Source organism: Odontesthes bonariensis, chromosome 18 (assembly GCF_027942865.1).
Source record: "Odontesthes bonariensis isolate fOdoBon6 chromosome 18, fOdoBon6.hap1, whole genome shotgun sequence".
Taxonomy (NCBI): domain Eukaryota; kingdom Metazoa; phylum Chordata; class Actinopteri; order Atheriniformes; family Atherinopsidae; genus Odontesthes; species Odontesthes bonariensis.
Window position 1 is genome coordinate 13,171,648 of NC_134523.1, and position 18,702 is coordinate 13,190,349.

The 18,702-nt window shown below is 42.8% G+C and overlaps 2 protein-coding genes across 2 annotated transcripts; one reads left to right on the forward strand and one right to left on the reverse strand.

Moving 5' to 3' along the window:
- Positions 1-708: 708 nt before the first annotated feature.
- On the forward strand, positions 709-11,050 carry stmn2b (stathmin 2b). Its single transcript, XM_075449985.1, has 5 exons — positions 709-860; positions 6,209-6,304; positions 6,410-6,582; positions 7,155-7,346; positions 9,270-11,050. The coding sequence occupies exons 1-5, from the start codon at positions 842-844 to the stop codon at positions 9,327-9,329; spliced, it is 540 nt and encodes a 179-aa protein (XP_075306100.1). The 5' UTR covers positions 709-841; the 3' UTR covers positions 9,330-11,050.
- A 3,628-nt stretch (positions 11,051-14,678) lies between these two features.
- Positions 14,679-17,419, reverse strand: hey1 (hes-related family bHLH transcription factor with YRPW motif 1). Its single transcript, XM_075449286.1, has 5 exons — positions 17,240-17,419; positions 17,035-17,110; positions 16,801-16,884; positions 16,613-16,694; positions 14,679-16,370 (listed from the first exon to the last, which is right to left on the reverse strand). Exons 1-5 carry the CDS (start codon positions 17,323-17,325, stop codon positions 15,700-15,702), a joined length of 999 nt encoding a protein of 332 aa, XP_075305401.1. The 5' UTR covers positions 17,326-17,419; the 3' UTR covers positions 14,679-15,699.
- Positions 17,420-18,702: the final 1,283 nt, after the last annotated feature.

Sequence of the window (18,702 nt, forward strand, 5' to 3'; positions counted from 1 at the left end):
ATAAGGATAGGCCTATGAAAATGTCAGTTATTCCTCTATACAGCATATTGTCTTTTCTTATAAAACTTTATAAAAAAAGAGTTGTATTCTCTTTTTATTTCTATAAATCTTACAAATTCTCTATACAGTCATAGTTCCATATTTATTTTCTTTTTCTTTCACAGGTTTATTCTTTTTTCATGAGACTCTTATGACTCCATAAGTACACTGGTGTGTAATATTTAATGGCTGCAACACATGTTCTCGTTAGTAAATGTTGTCTTTATCTTTGAAATGTCAGAGGACAGTTGGAGTTTACTTGTTTCATTTGTATTTGACTTCAGCTGATAGATTCATTATATATATGTATATATAGTAGCTTGTTTTATTCCACATGTCCAATTCAACAGGTCCATGGTGTCATGTCCAAATGATTTCAAACTGCTGAACAAATGTGTCCACTTAAAATGATAAGAATTAAATCAGTATTGTTGTTGTTATTACTATTGAGGAGAATAAGAAAAACAAGACAAAGTTCAATTTAGACAAAGCTAGTAAATAAATTGCATACACAATTATATATACAAGTCTACACACAGAGTAGGAATAAATTGATCTTCATTTTTTTCATAAATTCTAAACAGGACAAATTCGTGCTTTTATTCTGACGGTGAAGTCTGCAGACTTCCGGTACCGTGCTCTTTCTCTCCCGCTGACTTGACGCAGCTTATAACAGACCACCAGGCGCACCGGCAGCCCCCGTCTCTGCTGACTCAGTGCCTTCACAGCAGTACCTTCGCCCTGTGTTACAGCATCCAGCAGCTCTCATCAGGTCAGCTCGCCCCGGCAACAGCGTACAGAAATGGCCAAGACCGTAATCGGTGAGTTTTGCTCTTGATCTGATCTTTTCTCATATTTCAGTGGCTGCACAGTTTGACAGTGATGGTGAGAGGCGGTGGCGACACCCATGGCACAAAAGGATGCTGACGGCTGACAGAGGGAGCGGCCAAACTCCTCTCCAAGTCTGTTCTTTATGACGAAGTTGCAAAACTGGAGCAACGTTTTCCTAATTTATTTACGTTTTGGCTTTTATAGTAGTATATTTTGTTGGTTTCTGACTGATCCTAAATCAAGTGCTGATCAATAGGGGTTAGTTTGGGGAGTCTGTTTCTCATTTCAGTGACGCATGTTCTAATACGTTCATTTCAAAGCAATTAAATCTATAAAAGACAAAAGAAGGGCGATTTTTCTCCCTCGCACGGCATCATTTCATCTATGCCTGCCTGCCGCACCTGCCCCCTTACTGCCTGACTCAGAGCCGTGCAGCATAATGCAGCGCCAGCGACCCCACCCAACATCTCCGGTCCCTTTCAAAGCAGCCCCGCCGCTCTCCAGGGTGTGACAAATCTCCTTGTAAAAACAGGGACATCTTATGTAGTTGTACAGAAAAGCCTGCTGAACCCATTTTGTGGGTGACCGCTGCAGGCATGAATGGAGTAGGGAGAGAAGAGAGCATCCTTATCCAGAATTGCTTTGCAGTCGAGGGAAGAATTTACGACTGGCGATGAAAATGAATGTCGTCTCAGGATAATCAGACTCCAATCCTGTTAGCGGGGTTATTGGCTGTAACAGTGGGCTGTTATGTTCCGTAACTGCATTATTATCTGCCGGCAATCTATGCTCGGGTGTAATGTGACAGTTTTTTTGGTAGAAATATGGAGTAATAAAAACGAGACTGCATGTTAAGGAGGGTGGGAGGCCTTGTATCTGTGTCGGTGTAGATTTCCATATTGATTCGAGATATATTACCGTCTGTCTGGATTTGATCATTTTAACATTTCGGTCATTTTTAAGAGCTTCCTCCGGGGCATAAATACTGCACGTGAGAAGCATAACCATACAAAAGATTAAGGCAAATTATGAGTGCCTTGTATATGTGAAGGAGTGTGATATGCGTGTGTGACCAGTCTAGGGGATTGTCTGTTTGTTTTCTGGTTGAAAGAGCACTTGATGGATGGAGGAGCATGCAGATGGACAGTGGTAAGGGTCCTGGTGTCTGTGCTCAGGGACACCAGCAACTAAATACTTGCTGTTATGGTCATGCCCCTATCCTCCTTCAATTCTCCCCCCTCCTCCTCCCAAGCCCCCTCTTTCTTTTTTTTCAGCCATTATTTGAACTGTGGACAAGCAGAATGGGATGGGCACAGAGCAGACACTCAGGGAGAAAATCGCCATCGTGCCAGTCATCACTCACTGGGTCGCTGAGTTCAATTAGGCTTTAGTTCACCTACAGAAACGCAGTCGCTGTTAGGGGAGCTAGTTTCTGCTTTTTCATGCTCGTGAGATGAAGAGCAACAAATCTGGAGGTTTCACAGGCGAATGAATATATCCTTGTATATTCAAAAACTTCAGATATAAAATCAAATGTATGATTCCCACTGTATTTCTGGAGATTAGGGGCTACCCTCAAGCCTAAACTATCCAAAAACCAAGCTCAGAACCACTCCAGTGGGCATTAAGGCTTGTAAGTACAAAATTAGGTGTGGTCATTGAGCTGGACTCCTAAAATCAATTCCTTGGTGAACAAAGACACAAGCAGCATGGACCCAAGTATTAGGTCACATTCAAATTCTGTATTTTCACGTCCTTTGATCTTTATCACTATTGTTGTGGGCCATCTGCATGTAGTCTCTCAGACTCGTAATTCATCCTGATTTATCACCGAGTCCCATCAATCTGTGCGGCACACTGCCATTACTGGTCGAGATGACTGTTGCTCTTAAAGAGGAGGAGGTGACATCAATCTACTGTGCTGCGTGCTGCATGCTCCTGGGCTGTTTATCTCATGTGAATACTCAGATCAGGGAAGGTTCTGGGCATTGCAACGCCCTATAGATTCTAGACACTGCCTGATATATTCATCAGAAGCCCATTAAACATTTAAGCAAGTGTTCACTGACTGACTACTCAAACTAGGGATCTTCAACAGGAAAGTATTCCTGAAATCTGGTATTTATGTCATTTAAGGCGTTTTTCCAGACTAAACTGCCATAATAGACTTTAGTTACAGTTATGCTGAAACTGAAAATCTTTGGTTTTTGGATTGATTTTAACATTTTATCTGCATTAATTAAAAGTGATGTATTAGTAATCTTGCCAGCAGTTCTTCATTGTAACAACAAGCTGTGGTTCATTGTTTGGGTCCCATAATGTTTCTTTTAACAGCCAATTTTGCTCTTTTGATTGCTTCATATTTTTGTGATTATGCTGTTGCTGGGTGGCCTAACTATAAAGCTGTTGAACACACGTAAAGCCACAATTCTGTGAAGCAACAGCACCCAGTAGGCCAGTAAGGCTTCAATACACAGGGCCACATTTTGCTGGATGCCTTTAATTGGTAGTTTGCACTTTTCTTTTGCTCAGAGTGACTATAAAACTGTGGCAGCGCTTGAGTTTTTAAGATGAGTTGAAGAGAGGGGAAGTAGAGTGTGACAGGGGAAAAAAAAAGGAATGGAAACAAATACAGGTGTGGCAGTTTGCGCTGACACAGGAAAAGTAGAGGGTACAGATATTAAGAAAGACACAGAGAAGGAGAAGATTAAATTGAGAATACATCAGCAACAGATGAGATGGAAGACTAGGGGTGCTGAGGGTGCCAGGGGAGAGTGATGCCTGTGGGAGGAGGTACAGTAGATATTGCTGCTCTGTGCTCTTTGGTTGATGGATGGGAAGAGGAAGTGCAGTTTGATGGTTGTGTCTGTGGCTGGGACAGGACAAGAGGAGCAGTTCTCTTAGAGGAAGGATGCTGACCTGGCTGGTTGGAACCAGCTCTCCAGAGTGGGAGTGGGAGCAATAAAGCGGTGTCGGCTCTGTCTGACATTATTTTGTCTCGGCTCAGCTTGGCATGAGCGTGTCTGAAAGTCAGCCACAGCTTTCGAAAACGTGTCTAGGTTCGGACACTTCCTGCCATTTCATGTCATGGTGGATCATTTCTCATTTTTTTATGGTTCTGATCCACCGGGAAAGAGTGTGTTATTACAGAGGTGGGGGATATGTATTCCCTTATGGGAAATACAGTGGCACTTTAATATTTTTGCACAGTGGTGAATCTCATATATTTTTGATTATGGATGAATTAAAAAAAAGGTCTCTGGCTCTGAGTTAGGGAGCTGCTTCATTTTATTTTATAGAAAGCGGTTATTGCGCAAGATAACAAAAAATGGAAATCTGCTCTGACACAGTGATAGTAGAAGCTCCTCTTAAATTAAATAAAAAAAGATTAGAGCTACTTTGATTTATCTGTTTATACACTAGCCAATCTTTTTCTTCTCTCTCTCTGTATAATATAATTTCTAGAGAATATCTTTGAGTTTCTATCCAACAAAAATTGGACATCTGATAACATCGGCTTGAGTCAGGACTAAACGTTAACAAAAATAATCGGCAGATTAACTGATAATGAAATCGAAAAAATGGCCCAGCTCCAAAACATTAACACAGAAAAGCCATTAAGGAGTGCATGCAGATCTGCTCAATAAACGTTTAACCCAGGTCACATGCTCCACTGAATTGCAAACTGAGTCTTCCACTGTCAACAGGGGTTGTGTGTCTGAGGAAATCACTGCTGGGGTCTTGACATATACACAGCCTTTAATGAGCCAGCGACAACCATCCAAATGTGTCCCTACCTCCCATCTGCAGAAATGGTGCGGTCTGCTAATTACAAACTGAAGTGCCATCCACCTGAGGGGGCTGCTTTCAGTAGGCTGTCCTGGGGGCAGTCGACGGTGGCTGCTATTCTACTGGGAGCTACTGGCTTTGCTGTCTGTGTATTTGTATTTAAATCAAGGAGATGTTAGCTTTTTTGTTAAGCCTATAAACCAATCGTTTTCTCTCCTTCCACTGAGAGAAATTGCTCTTTTCTGTTTCTCAAACTCTACCTTTATCTGCATTCCTCTTCATCCCCCTGTCCTGTCTTCCAGCGTATCTCGACTTTATTTTTCACTTCCCACCGTGCTCTCCCTCTCTCCCACTTTCTCCTGAGGGAAGGGGTTAACAAGGCCATCAGAGAGTAGCGAGAGCTACATCTGAGAGTTTATCACATTACTGTGGCGTCTGCCAGTCTGCAGGGCAGAACGTGAGACACAGAGAGAAGAGAGCTGTGAATAAGAGTGAGGAGGAGGATTAATCATACTGTACACCATACCCCACCACGGAGAAGAAGCTCTTTCACTGTAAATCTCATTTCTGGCTTTGCTACCGAAGCCTGCTGCAAATCATGAATCAAAGTGGCACATTTTAGCCCCTTAGGCCTCATAGTCTGCGTGATGAAAAGTGTGGTTCTGTGACAGTTGGCATGCAAATCTGCATTATAACGCATCGTACGTTGAACAGAACACTGCAGCCTTGTGCAAACGCAGAATGTTTCACAACCTGCAGTGTGTTGCAGTTATTTTTGTCCCTCTCCCTGCAGGGACTGCTGCTGAACTTGGAGCTCGTTCTTGGGGGATGAACAAAGTCACTCTTTGGAGCACTTTGTACACCACCCTTGGAGCAGACTGCCAGTTGCCAAATCCAGCTATTAAAAATTGATGCCAGCTTTGCTTCAGTGTTCTAAAGTTTTTGGACTGTCCATGGGATGCAAAGTCATATAGCTGCGTTACGCTGATAAGCTAAACCCTTATCCTTTATTCAAAAACCACCGAATAAGATGACGAGAGAAGCCTACAGATTATCTGAGGATATACTCAATGATCAATGACACAGATCCCCGATGTTTCGTTGCATTAGCTAAAGCGTGGCTGGGAGCCAAACGGGAGTTGGTCTGCAAAAGTCAATGAATAATACATCAAAATAAAATGCATCTGATGATGTGTGGAGAATCCTTTGGGAATGGTTGTGTCTTGGCTGTTAGCGAAATTAGGCCAAGTAAGGACACATTCACCACGCTCCCCCTCACAGCGCAGTGAAAACAAAAGTCCTGAAGGAGACAAGAGAACCCCGAACAGCTCAGCTGCAGCAGACATCCTTTGATGATGAGGTTTTTCTTTTGAAGGATTTGATGCATTGTTATTCCTCTAAAAATGTTCATGTTTACATCAAGGGCCTCCTGTGGAGGCAAAAGTAGGTCAAATATGTTTAATCTTTTTTTATGTTACTAGGTTAGTATTTTGTCTTTGTTCGTGAGTGAGCAGTGCGGCTGGAGTCATATTTTTATTTATCTCCGCAGCTTACAAAGAGAAGATGAAGGAGATTTCTGTTCTCTCCCTCATCTGCTCTTGTCTGTACCCCGAGACCCGCAAGAACATCATGGGTGACTTTGAAGGTAGGTGGTAACCAGGATGAAAATGTTCTTTTTTTTTACAAACCCAAATGAAATTCAAATTGAGATGGCTGAGTCTATCTTTCTCTTTAATGCACTCGCATGCAGATATGGACATCAAGCCCATTAACAAGCGTGCCTCGGGCCAAGCCTTTGAGGTCATCCTGAAGCCGCCCTCCCCTGTGTCTGATGCGACCCACTGCATCACCAGCCCCCCGAAGAGGGACATTTCCCTGGATGACATCCAGAAGAAATTGGAAGCAGCTGAGGACCGAAGGAGAGTAAGGATTTTTCCTGTCACTTAACTGCAGCGAGCTGCCGTGTATCACTCTGCTTCAACAAAAGACACGTGAAACTTTTTACGATTCTAAAAAAAAATCCTGCCTGACCAAGTTTACATAATATCGCCTTTTTACTGAAATAATTATTTGACACCCCCATGCATCTAATTCTAAATCACTAGTGAGTCATGCCAACTACTGACATTGCTATAAGTCTATTATCGGCTAATTCCTGCATCATTTTCAAATGTCAGCATAGTTCAGCACCTGGTACATCCAACAATCCACCAACGAATAAATCAAGCAATTATTATTCACTCCACAGCACAGCTTTTTTAGCAGCAGATGCCCGATGTTGTTACCAAAAGTCCCAGCAGATGGAAAATTAAGCCAGCAAATAGAGACATTTTCTTTAATAACCTTAAGGTATTTAATGTAAGCACATGATGAAATACTCCAACTCAATTCTTTGAAATATCTATGAGTGGTATCCAGTAAATTACAGTATTGATATCGACCTCTTTTTTCCCTGAGTCATCCACTCCGCTGCTCACCACTCTTTCCTCTCCCAGTCCCAGGAGGCACAGATCCTTCGAATCCTGGCTGAGAAACGAGAGCACGAGCGCGAAGTGCTGCTGAAGGCCATGGAGGAGAACAGCAACTTCAGCCGCATGGCCGAGGAGAAGCTCCAGTTCAAGATGGAGCAAATCGAGGAGAACCGGCAGGCCTACCTGGCCACCATGATGGAGCGCCTGCAGGAGAGGGTGAGAAGCAGTAAAGAATGAATGCGTGACTGTTTATTAAGAGTGGAGGACCCAGATGCTGAGTGGTTGTAGGTTAATATCCAAAGTTTTTCTAAAACCAAAGATCAAGCCACCGAGGAAGCTGTCAGGCAAGCAAACAAGGCTTAAACCGTGACATTACGTTGGACCGGACTACCTTAAGTTATGGAAAGTAGTTCTGGAAACAGCTGATGATTTATGTGAGGTTTCTTGTAAATATAAAATCTAACATTGTGGGGATTGTCAAGTAGACCAGACCTTGACCTTCCTTCTCCTCCTTCTTATCTACTTGACCTTTTTGGAAAAGGTAATTTAGTTGACAAAAAGGTGGTAAAAAATATTGTACAAAAAGTACTTCACCTAAAGCATTCTGATCACATTGTTTCATAGTCTTTATTAATCATTTAGATTTTATATTAAAAATTCTATTGTGATTTGGGTTGCTAATTCAAATAACAAAAGAAAAAGCCAGAAAAGTAAGAGAAGCTGCTCATACTCTTCTTTCTCTCCTCATATTTATTTCCATGAATCTCCATAGATACGACAGAATGAAACAGGTTCATATCCAAGCATATCAAGCGTCGACTTGAAATTTACGGTTGCGAGGAATTGTGAGATGAATTTGCCTCCTGTGCCAAAGTGTAGGATAAAGAAAGCAGGGAAGTTGCTTTTCTTAGCATTCAGAGAACTCCACCAGCTCTCATCATGGCTGCCACCAAGATATTTTTGTGATTTTTTTTTTTGCTCAGCAACCTTCCTAAGCAAAAAAGACCCAGACCCTTGCTTTATAATATTCAGGCAGAAGAGTGGAGCCTTTTTTAAATGCCACTGGGTACAAAGTGGGCTACACCCGAGATATTTTGTTACCCCATCATAGCATTAACACAGAGACAGATGTGCACTCACACACGTACATAATTTAAATCAATTTAGAGTCACCAGTTAACCCAACACTGTTATCTTGGGACTCGGGGATGAAACTAGAGAAACCGTAAAAACAGAAAGAGCATGCAAACGTCACACCGAATAGACCTGGTCAAAATTCAAAGGCTTTTACTGTGAAGCGACCATTTGTAATTAGGTTTAGATTTTCTGGACACGTTCAATTAGCTGATGCATTTTCTTATTCTAAATAATTGATGTGCAAACAGTGAAGAATAGATCTATGAAAAGAGAAGGAGACAATACAGACAAAACAAGATTTAAAAAAAACAAAGATCAGAAATTGTGTGTCACATTTAAACACATCATGGTGTCAGTATAACCATACCATGCCACCATATACCCTATGAGCCACCGAAAAACATATATCCATAAACTACTGGTTGTTACATTTTTGTTAACCCCCCTTATTCCTGTGTCAGATACAGATGATCATCCAGATTTTATATTAATTAGCTTTTTGCTCGGTGTTAGCAAGCTAACTTTAAATTAGCCAATTAGTTTGTTTAACTGTGATTACAAAAGTTAGAGTTGACAGTCACTGAATGTGCATTGATGTATTTACAAAGAACGCAGCCAGTTGATGTGGTGGAGGGTATTTTTAATTACTTGGTGTTAAAATCTCTGCTTAGCTTTGAGTAGCGCCTACCTTGTGCATCTAAGGATTGTCAAGGGCATATGAACTTAAAAGTGGGATATGAAGGAAAATTCAAGTGTCAGGTGGATGATAAGTAAAGGTGAAAAAAAGAGAGCAAGGTGGAGACAAGAGTTGGTTCAACTGCCCAGTAGATGGCGCACTTTCTCTAGAGAGCGCCAAAAATAGCAGAAGATGCACACCTATGTCTGTCAGTTGACATTGCAAAGGTCAAAGAGGGGAAATATTGTGAGAAATAAATGTCAGGGACGGGCTGCTAGTAGAGGACTATATCCTCATTATAACCTAAAATGTGTTTTTTTTTCTAGGAGAGGCACGCTCAGGAGGTGCGCAGGAACAAGGAGATGAGAGAAGAGTTGTTGCCATGAGAAGCCCCAGAGGGCTTCACATCCCACCTCCACACTCTATACCACCACCCCCGGCCCTTCCTCCCTATCCCTCAAGTCCCCCACCCCTCCACCCTTTCCCCTGTCATACTCCCCCCGTATACTACAATAAAACTACCACAAGACGCCACCCCGAGACAGCGGGAGGTACAGATGGGGGTAGGGGGAGGAAAATGATACAAAAATTTCAAAAAGAGAAAAAAAAAAGTCAAATTCATGTCTCCTGCCAATTCCTTCCAAAAAGAATGTTTTTGCTCAAATAATACGGAAAAAAAAAAAATCTAATTGACAAGTGACAGTGGGTTTTGTAAATACTTTTTTTTTTGTTATATACAAGCAGCAAAAGTATTGATTGCAGTGTGCCATTTTTATATATAGGTTTCCTCTCCCTGCATATATATATGGATGTAATTATCTGTTCATTTTCATATTTTTGTTGATTTCAGCCAGAGAATGTTTTCTTATTTTAGGTTTCTCTTGTGTGTAACAGGCTTAGGTGTTTGTTGTGAGTTTGCCAGCTAGCTGATGTTTTGCAGTGACTGCTTGCGTCCTCACAAAGTCCGCATGCTGGCTCCATTCCCTCGTCCCCTTGTGGGCGCTTACTCATCTGACCTAGCAGATCTGGAGGCAAAATTGAATCTCCGTTTGGTTAAAGTGATTTTCCGTCCAGTTTTTGCCAATGTTCCAATTAGCTGGCAGGACAGTTGCCAGAGGAAGGGGGGGCAGTTTGCTCGCTTCTGTGGGGACCGCAAACCGTTGCTGCACATCCACTCCTGTGAAGTAGGTAGTGACTGTAATGCAGGAGAACACTATAGCATTTAACGAGCCCATCCTCATCCTCCCTCAGTCTCCATCTTTCCACATACTTGTATGCTGTATAAGCACTCACTCACACACTCTCCACATAGGTAACCACAGCACAGAGCTCAGCAGGAGCTCACTGAATACTGTTCTGCAACCGGTAAACTCACGAAACGACCCTAACAAATGGCCTCTTATAGTTCTCAGAAACGTGCCTCCAGTCACAGCGGAGATGCTTGTTCCTGTCTTTTACAACACCGCTGAGGTGAAGGCGCATCCTGAGAACGCTGGGGTGTGAAAAAAAATAAATAATAAAAAAAATCAACTTGCTACTGTGAATCCACACTGGAGAAAATACAGATATGTCCCAGCTTTCTCCATTTCGTAAAAGCTAGGGTAGTATTCCACATCATCTACTGGAATAATTGCAATTCACGCCAAGATGCTGTAAATTCCACTTCAAGGCCGGCACAAGGAAGATATTTAAGCCATAACAGGCATCAGTGCAACGATGATTCATGAACACAGTATTTCCATCTGTAAAGGTGCATATGAGTGTATTGAAGAATGCAAATCGTTTGTAACGAAGGGTGTTGAAGCCTGAGGTTGGACACTGTTGGTCACGCATGCACAGTTGGCCCATAGATGTGTGTGAGGGATGGTATGAGTGTATTTCAGAAAGGGCAGGTAGTGTTTGTGCCATGTGATATTGATCCGGTTAGATATAAGCAAACATTACAGTGTGTATCAGTTGCCAGGAAGTCCGACGCAGACAGTGAGTATCCTATTTTCCTCTCTGTCTCTCTTTCTCTCCTCTGTCCATTTGTGTGTTTCCCCTCTCTCCTCATATATCTTTGTGAGCAAGCAGTGGTTAATAAAGATTTGGGGTTCAGTGAATGAAACTCGTTTCGAGAGTGGTTTCTTTATGTTTCATGTGTGGCATTTTAAGTGATGCCAGGGTCAATCCCTTTAACTTAAGGTGTCAAATCCGAACTATGTGAAGTCACACGAGGATTTCTATGGGTGTACCTTTACTGTAGTTTCTTGTGTGAAGAGAAGTGGGCGCACCATGAAGACTTGATATAGCTGACATGTGGTACAAAATGATAATATGATGCTGTAAAAACAGTCAACTTCCTGCAAAACAAACAAAAAAGAATACGTTTGCTGCAAGAAGTGCCCACTTGTTCACTGGTCAAGCACACAAAATAGAAAAAAATGCCCCCACGAGCCATCGGAGAGATCAGGGGATGTCACCACGGGGATTATATGGAGACTTGCAGGTGAGGATATTGCATCAGTTATAGTAGTCATTCAGACAACTAAGTCCAAAACATTAAAAGTTGTCTTTTTATGGCCTGAGATTGCAATTTCCAGCAGATAACTACAAAAAAAAGGAGAACAAAATGGCCAAAGAGACAGTGTAATCATTACATAAATATCAGTGTACTTGTGCTACGAGCAGATTACCATGTATCATTCTCAATCTGTCAACAATGCTTTGGCTGGACCCAAAGTTTTCCAGGGTCCAGGGGGTACAGAGGCAAGAGTCTGGTCAGGGGGATCGGGGAGTGACAGGAAAGGCAGGCAGGGATCTATAAACAGCAACTAAAATCACTAACTACAAGGCTGAGTCGACAACCTGGCAAGGTGGTGGAGTTGGAGCCCCGTCTTTATCGTTGAGGTGATTTGAGATGAGAAGCAGCTGGAGCCCTGGAACACCTGCACACCAACAACCACTTCTGTAATTAAGCAAAGACCGGGGGGGGTTTCTGGCTGGAGGTGGAGGTGAAGGCAGGAGTCGTGACAAGATGCAGCCAATGACGGTTTGGATTGAAGATTATTGTTAACCATTTGTATCATTTCATGATTATTCAGGTCGTCATATGGTCTGTAAAACTGCCTAATGAAAATGATCTTCATAATCCCCTAATTATTCAAACTGATGAAATTGAAGGTTTAATGGATACTTGCCTCTGTCTAATTTCTTTAAGAAGGGCAGAAATCCATTCAGTTTTACCAATGTTGGGGTGCAGTCTTTGTGGACCCACAGCGGCTAAGCCAGTAAAAGAAATTAAACAGAATTATTGTCATGATAACAAATATTGTTGTGCATCTCAGTTCAACACGTCTGAGAAAAGCAGTAAATACTCATCCTATTTAAAGATGTTTTTTTTTTGTTAATAAGGTTTGTTTGGCTGGTTATTAAGATCATTATTAACTTATAACACAGCTTTTGCATAGCTGCAGCTATACATTACACCATCATTACATCATTTGCTATACATATAATAATAACATTATACCCACTGAAAAAAGCTCCTTCTTTAGTCCTACCCTTCACAATTTCTTTCAGCCAGTGAAATATATATTGCTTATTGTTATGCTATGTAATATGAATTAGGTGAGAATATTACTCTTGGTTTGCTTAAAACAACTGAATGTTGAACAAATACAGTTTTGACTTTTTGCAATGTGAAACAACCTCCGTTTGCAAACCGTGTTAAATATTTACATCTGCTTTTATAAAAAAAGAGAAACTCACTTTGTAAGTGGAGTCTGGCTTAGTATTTCTAATAAAGTAAATAAAAGAACACAAGAATCTCTTTATTGCTTCAAACCTAGACTTTTATGCAGTCTGACCACAATACTTTCAAGTTTACGAGAGCGAAGCTGCACGATCTGCTTTGTTCTCAAACACTACAGGCAAAAAGTACATCTTCTCTTTTCGTGACTGAGCAAATTTAGAACTTGTTCTCTAAGAAAAATGGCAAGATAATGCTTAAATTATAGATTAAGGTGTCAATTTTGTCTGTGCTGAAGTCCTTTTTAGGCATTTATGAGCTTTATGAATAATTTGGGGCTGCACAGTGTGGCAGTTAGCACTGTCGACTCATAGTGGGAAGGTTCAAGCATTATTGTGGGAAGTTAGCATGTTTTCCCCCATGTATGTATGGTTTTTTTCCAGGTTTTCCAACTTCTTCCCGCAGTCCAAAAGCATCAAGGCAATTGGTGAGCCTAAATTTAACCTATGGAGGCTTTCACCAGCTGGGATAGGTTCCAGCCCTGCCTCCTCAAACCTGATTTGGCTGAAGCAGGTCTATAAAATGGATGGACGAATGTCTAATCTAACCCTTGGATATTCAAATAAGTTACCAAACTCTTAACATAAGAGCAAATTATCCTGATCAAAGTTATCAGCTGGCACCAAACTATACCGACACCAAACTATCCATTTTTACCACTAAATGTATATATGAACGTTGAAAAAGAGAGATTGTTAATATATCTTTCATGATCTGATTTGAGCAGATTTTTATTGCTTAAAAATGGAGAAAGAATGAATGTTTCTTCTTACTTCTGGTTCTTGTTTTCTAATGAAGGCATAGAAAGTAATATCTAAACCCATTTGTATAACGTGGCTCTGATGTGTCAACAAAATAACTTAAGAATCTTGAATCTGACTTTATCCAATGTTCACATCTTTCTTTTAGAAATGTATGCAATTTACCACATTTTTTACTGAATAGTACCTCATTCAAATGTTTACAATTCAGAAACCTTTTTCCATCCGGGATTCGAATAAATCATGAATAATAATGCTATAACATATAGAAAACAGAGGGATATGATACTTAATTTATTACATTACACGAGTGCTTTGAATGTAGTATGTTCACTTCCAGCTGAGTATCTGAACATTATAGTTACGTTTAAGTACTTCAGTGCTTGTTCCATCGTAATGAGCCTTCCTCAACTCATCATGATTCATCTTTAATATCCATGGATAAGCATCCACTTATGGCCAGCAGGGGGAGACAAATGACAAGCTTTTTTAACTAAAATTTTGACCTTCTAGTTTAGCTGCAGTGCATCTGCCATCAGTACCTGACCCGGGCATTAGAGACAGTAACAAAGAAAAAGATGAGGGATGATGATGACAGGGGCCAAAGGTGAAGGACAGAGGGCATATTGGAGGAGAAAATTAAAGAGTGACGGATATGCTAGCCAAATAACAAACTCCTGGTCGAGCAAGAGAGGGGACGGTTGGTCTGAGCAGAGAACAGAAGGTGCAGCTGGTGCAAGCTGAAGCGATGGCAAAGAGACAAAACTCGTTATTGCGCACTTCCTTTCTCACAGTTTCTCAGTCCCCCTCTCCTCCTCTCCTTTGATTTCTTTCTTCCCACTTTCCTTCCATCACCTACTCTAAACTCCATCCCTCCGTCCCTTCCTTCTTCATCCTATTCCAACCTTCCCTCCCTCCTTCTTCCCTCCTCCAGTTCCCACGCAGCGCATGGGGCCAGGCGGACTGCTATTGTCCAGGATATCCCCTCCTTGTTAATGGCTTCCTGTGCACACACAGAGGGCTGCTGAGAGAAACAAGCAGCCTCATCTGATACCAGCCGTCGATCAGTGCTGCACACACTCGCACACACAGGAAAACAACCGCAGGCATCAACAAGCAAACATGCGTAGCATACCACGCACACTCTCACACACTTGAACAAAAAAATTTGATAAAACCTCAAGTAATTTAGCAGAACTCCTTTATTACAGGGAAGTTTTCGTTACCACCAGCAACAGCTTTGAACACATGGGAAGTCTGATTTGTCACTGCTTTTCTGTGCTTTGTACAACCATGAAACATACAAACTCACAGTGAGGTTTGTTGACACCAAGATGCCAGTTCGAAATGATGCATCTGTGTTTCAAAATATTTTTCTGAAGATGGCATCGCCTTGCTTTACTGAAACCGATTGGACTGACAGAGTTCAGCTCAGTGATAACTGACTGACAAAGCTGCTATGTTGAACAGACACATGAAAATAACTTGGAGATAAAAGGTGATAAAAAAAACAAACACCTAACATCATTTACATTGGAAAAAAATGGTAAAACATATATGTGAGGCGTTGATTGTAAAGGCCGGAATTTACTGTAGAGGAAACATAACTTCGGGAAGCAAGCTTGAACAATGGCGCACCATATGATTAGTTCAGCCAAGCTGGTAGCTAACTTCTGTTCCCAGTATTTAGTCAAACAAACACCTGGTTTCAGTTATTCCACCCCATAAAATGCTGTAAAAGGGGGTAACTGTCAACCCCCTCCCTGCTCGCTGTAACCAGGGCACCAACACTTGGTGTTGGATCTCAGGAAAACAAAGGGGGTGGGAAGGTGGGGGGGGGGGACACTTTCGCCCAGGAACTTGCTTGACCATCTGGAAAAGCCATCCCCTGATAGGCTGACTACACTGGGTGAAACTTCTGAAGGCGTGGGCAGGAACAGAGATCAATCAACACATTAAATCACTTTTGTTGCTCTTTAGTTGTGGTCTCCCTCTTCTTTGACTGTGTGTGTATGCAGGTTTTTTTTCTGTACAAAAAAAAAAAGTTACAAAGACAATAAAAAAAAATAAAAAAAATAAAACTATCCCCTGTGGGATGTCAACATCATAGAAAAAATAACATTCATAGCAGGGAAAATTAAGTCCTTGAGTCCAGCTCAGCTGGGAAGTGTCTATAAGCAGACTGTGTTGAGTTCATCATTTTAGTCAGAAAGCTCCTATCTCCATACCCCAGGGTCTGTAGGGTTTGCCCACGCTGGTGGTTTGGGCTGGGGGGCTGAGGGCAGTAGTGGGTGAGATGATGGGGAAGGCACTGAAGGCGAAAGGGAACGCTGAGAGAGAGGAGAGGAGGGGAGGGGAGAGCTTGGACGCTGATGAAGGAACCAAGGCGGGGTGCAGGACGCTGGGGGGAGCGGCGGTGGTGGAGGGAACCCGGATTGGCCCCTGGTCTGAGTGGGGGGTGGCGCTGCCACTGCGCCTACCTGGGACATGAGTCTCTGCACCCAAAGAGGATGATGAAGATGAGCTGGAAGAAGAGGAAGATGAAGCTGATGTGGATGACAGGGGATTCTGTGGGCTGCTGGTGGTGCTGCGGGGCAGAGCTGCCAAAGGAGCCGCCTGTTGGTGCTGCAGGAGGAGGGGATGGGTCAGGTGGGCAGGAGGGGATCCGAAAGCAGAACCCCAGGCCAGATGACTGAGGCCAGAGTGAGCCTCTCGCTGGCTGGCATAGTTGTTGAGGTGGGAGACCAGACGCATCCGCAGAGGGTCTGTGCTGTCCAAGCCCTCGATTATGCTCAGATAGCGGGCTGTCTCAGCCAGACACTCCCTGAAACCCAAACCACGGTAGTCCATTGCCAGGGCATGGGCATCGAAGTAACCTGAGAGGAGAGGAGGTGACAAGAGACAACAGATTAGGTTTGGAAAGAAATCAACTCAACTGTGAACCACATAACAGGTTCATCAAGAACTCAGGTGGCTCTGTTATAAATCACTGTGCCACTGCTTTCGGGATGTAACATGTCAATAATTAAAACAGACAAGACAGCTTTAACTGCCAAGCTGGTCAGACCTGTATAGTCTTAACTGCTGGGTGTTTTTCTGTGATGGGTAATGAACTCACCTTTGCCCCCAGCAGCGTGAAGCATCTTCAGATGATCAACAGTCATCTGCAAAATCTCTGCTTTCTCCAGTTTGGCTGAGCCCTTCAGTGGGACAGAAGACAAATACTAAATTATCCCCAGTCTGGCAAACGATTTTCTTTTAATATTCGCACTCGTATGTTCCTTCAGTTTGCGTGTCTTTGCTCACCTGCTTCTCATAGGCGCTGGGAACCAGCCTGCGGAGCTCACTGAGGCTGTTATTTATTCTGTCACGGCGCCGTTTCTCAATAATCTGAGGGAAAACAAAGAATCGAGATTAGACTTTACGCTTTAATCTGTTACCACACAAAGTCTGCAAAAGCACAGGGATTAGCAAATGATATATGTATGTACATACATATATTCTTTTTTTAATAAAAGAAAAAAAGATTGATTTACTTACTCCTCGACGCCTTTTCCTCGCCTGCACCTGAGTTGATGTTGTCGGAGACATGGAGCTGTGAGGAGAACTCATGTTTCTTGAACGAGAAGCAACAGGGAGGCTCAGTCAGTATCCAAGATGTAAAGATGGTTTTACATAATTTCTGTTCACTTCAGCCAGACAGTAACTAAAATCAGGCTGTAAGACGGAGAACAGGCATACTCACCCATTCTCATCTGCGCTCTCCTTCTCCACTTCAATAGTTTCATCCAGCTCACTGTCCGAGGAGCTAAAATCATGATTCCTTTTCATTTTGCTTGGTCCACAGTGGCCTTCCGATGTGTCAGTTGTGTCTGCTAGACTTGTGTCTGCCCAGGTTTGCCCGGAGCGCCTCTGTTTGAAGCGAACTGCTTTCCCACGGTGTCATTTCAACGCTGCTGTCGGCCAACAGGGGCGGGGACGGGCGCGCCATCAGCCAATCACCAAGCGGTTTCAAGTTTGAGTGACAGCACATTTGGCCCAAACACGTCCTGGTGCGCTTTGACTGATCTGAGACGGTGGAAAAGTTGAGACGTCTCACTCAGTTTCTGTTTGAGTGCCCATCAAGTTTGAGCCAAGCGTCACACAGGTCCCCAAAAGAGACATGAAATAACTGAAGATGAACATTAGGTAGGCTAACGGCGAAAAGAAGCAAATAAGAGCGAAAGGACACAGAATGCAAAGAAACAACAGACTACTATAAAATGTTGCAAAACAACAAATAAATGCACAACATCTGCCAAATATTCTCTTGGAGACATAAAATGAATACAAATTACACATTTGTGTGGTTTGTGGTAATCCTCAGTCTCTTTAAGTCTAGGAGTCTTGCTCCTCTGTTTGAGGGGTGGGGGGGCTTTGTTTCATAATCAGTCCATGATGGAACCGCAGGTATCTCACAGGCAGCATGATTATTCTTGCCATCTAGAACCAACTCTTTGAAAAAAAATGTCTCTTGAAACCTTCGAGCTTTGTAATCATTTAAATTCTTAGGTCTTGTGAAAATGTCTTCTAAATCTTGTTCTGTTAGCATCAGTGGCATCTGTCTCAAGAGGCTGACCACTTATTCATGCGGGCCTGGACTCAAAACCAACTGCACCACTGTGCTAATGTTGCTCTGGAGCTTATGATTCTGTCACGTGACCCCAGTTGATAGACGGGGTTGCCCATGTTGTCATGGAAGTCATAACCAAGCTTCAGTTTTCTGTTGGTTTCCAGCTCAGTCACAGTTGTGATAATTATCAATAAGTCAAACCTCAGCCCTACATGATTTGCAACCTCTGACTGGCGACATGTGGGGTGAGCCTGCTGTGCGGGTCGCTCTCAGAAGTATTCACGCCTTTGGTTAATTGTTCTTTAGACGAGCGACTGATCCTGTCAAACATAGAGGATCTTTGGAGAAACTTTGACAGCGGTCCAGTGGACTTTCGGTCCGTGACTGCCCCCCTCCCCCGCCCCCGTGTGTGTCCCGGTGGTGACGAGGAGTGGCTGGCCGGCTGTCAGCACGCGCTGGCCGTGGGAAAGTTCCCTAACCGGCGCTGATAACCAATCAGAGGCCGACGGCCGTCTCCGGCGCTGGAATGAATGGAGCAATTGGTCGGGGCGACGGGCGGTCTGCGAGCGAGCGTGTGAACCTGTAATCCAATACTA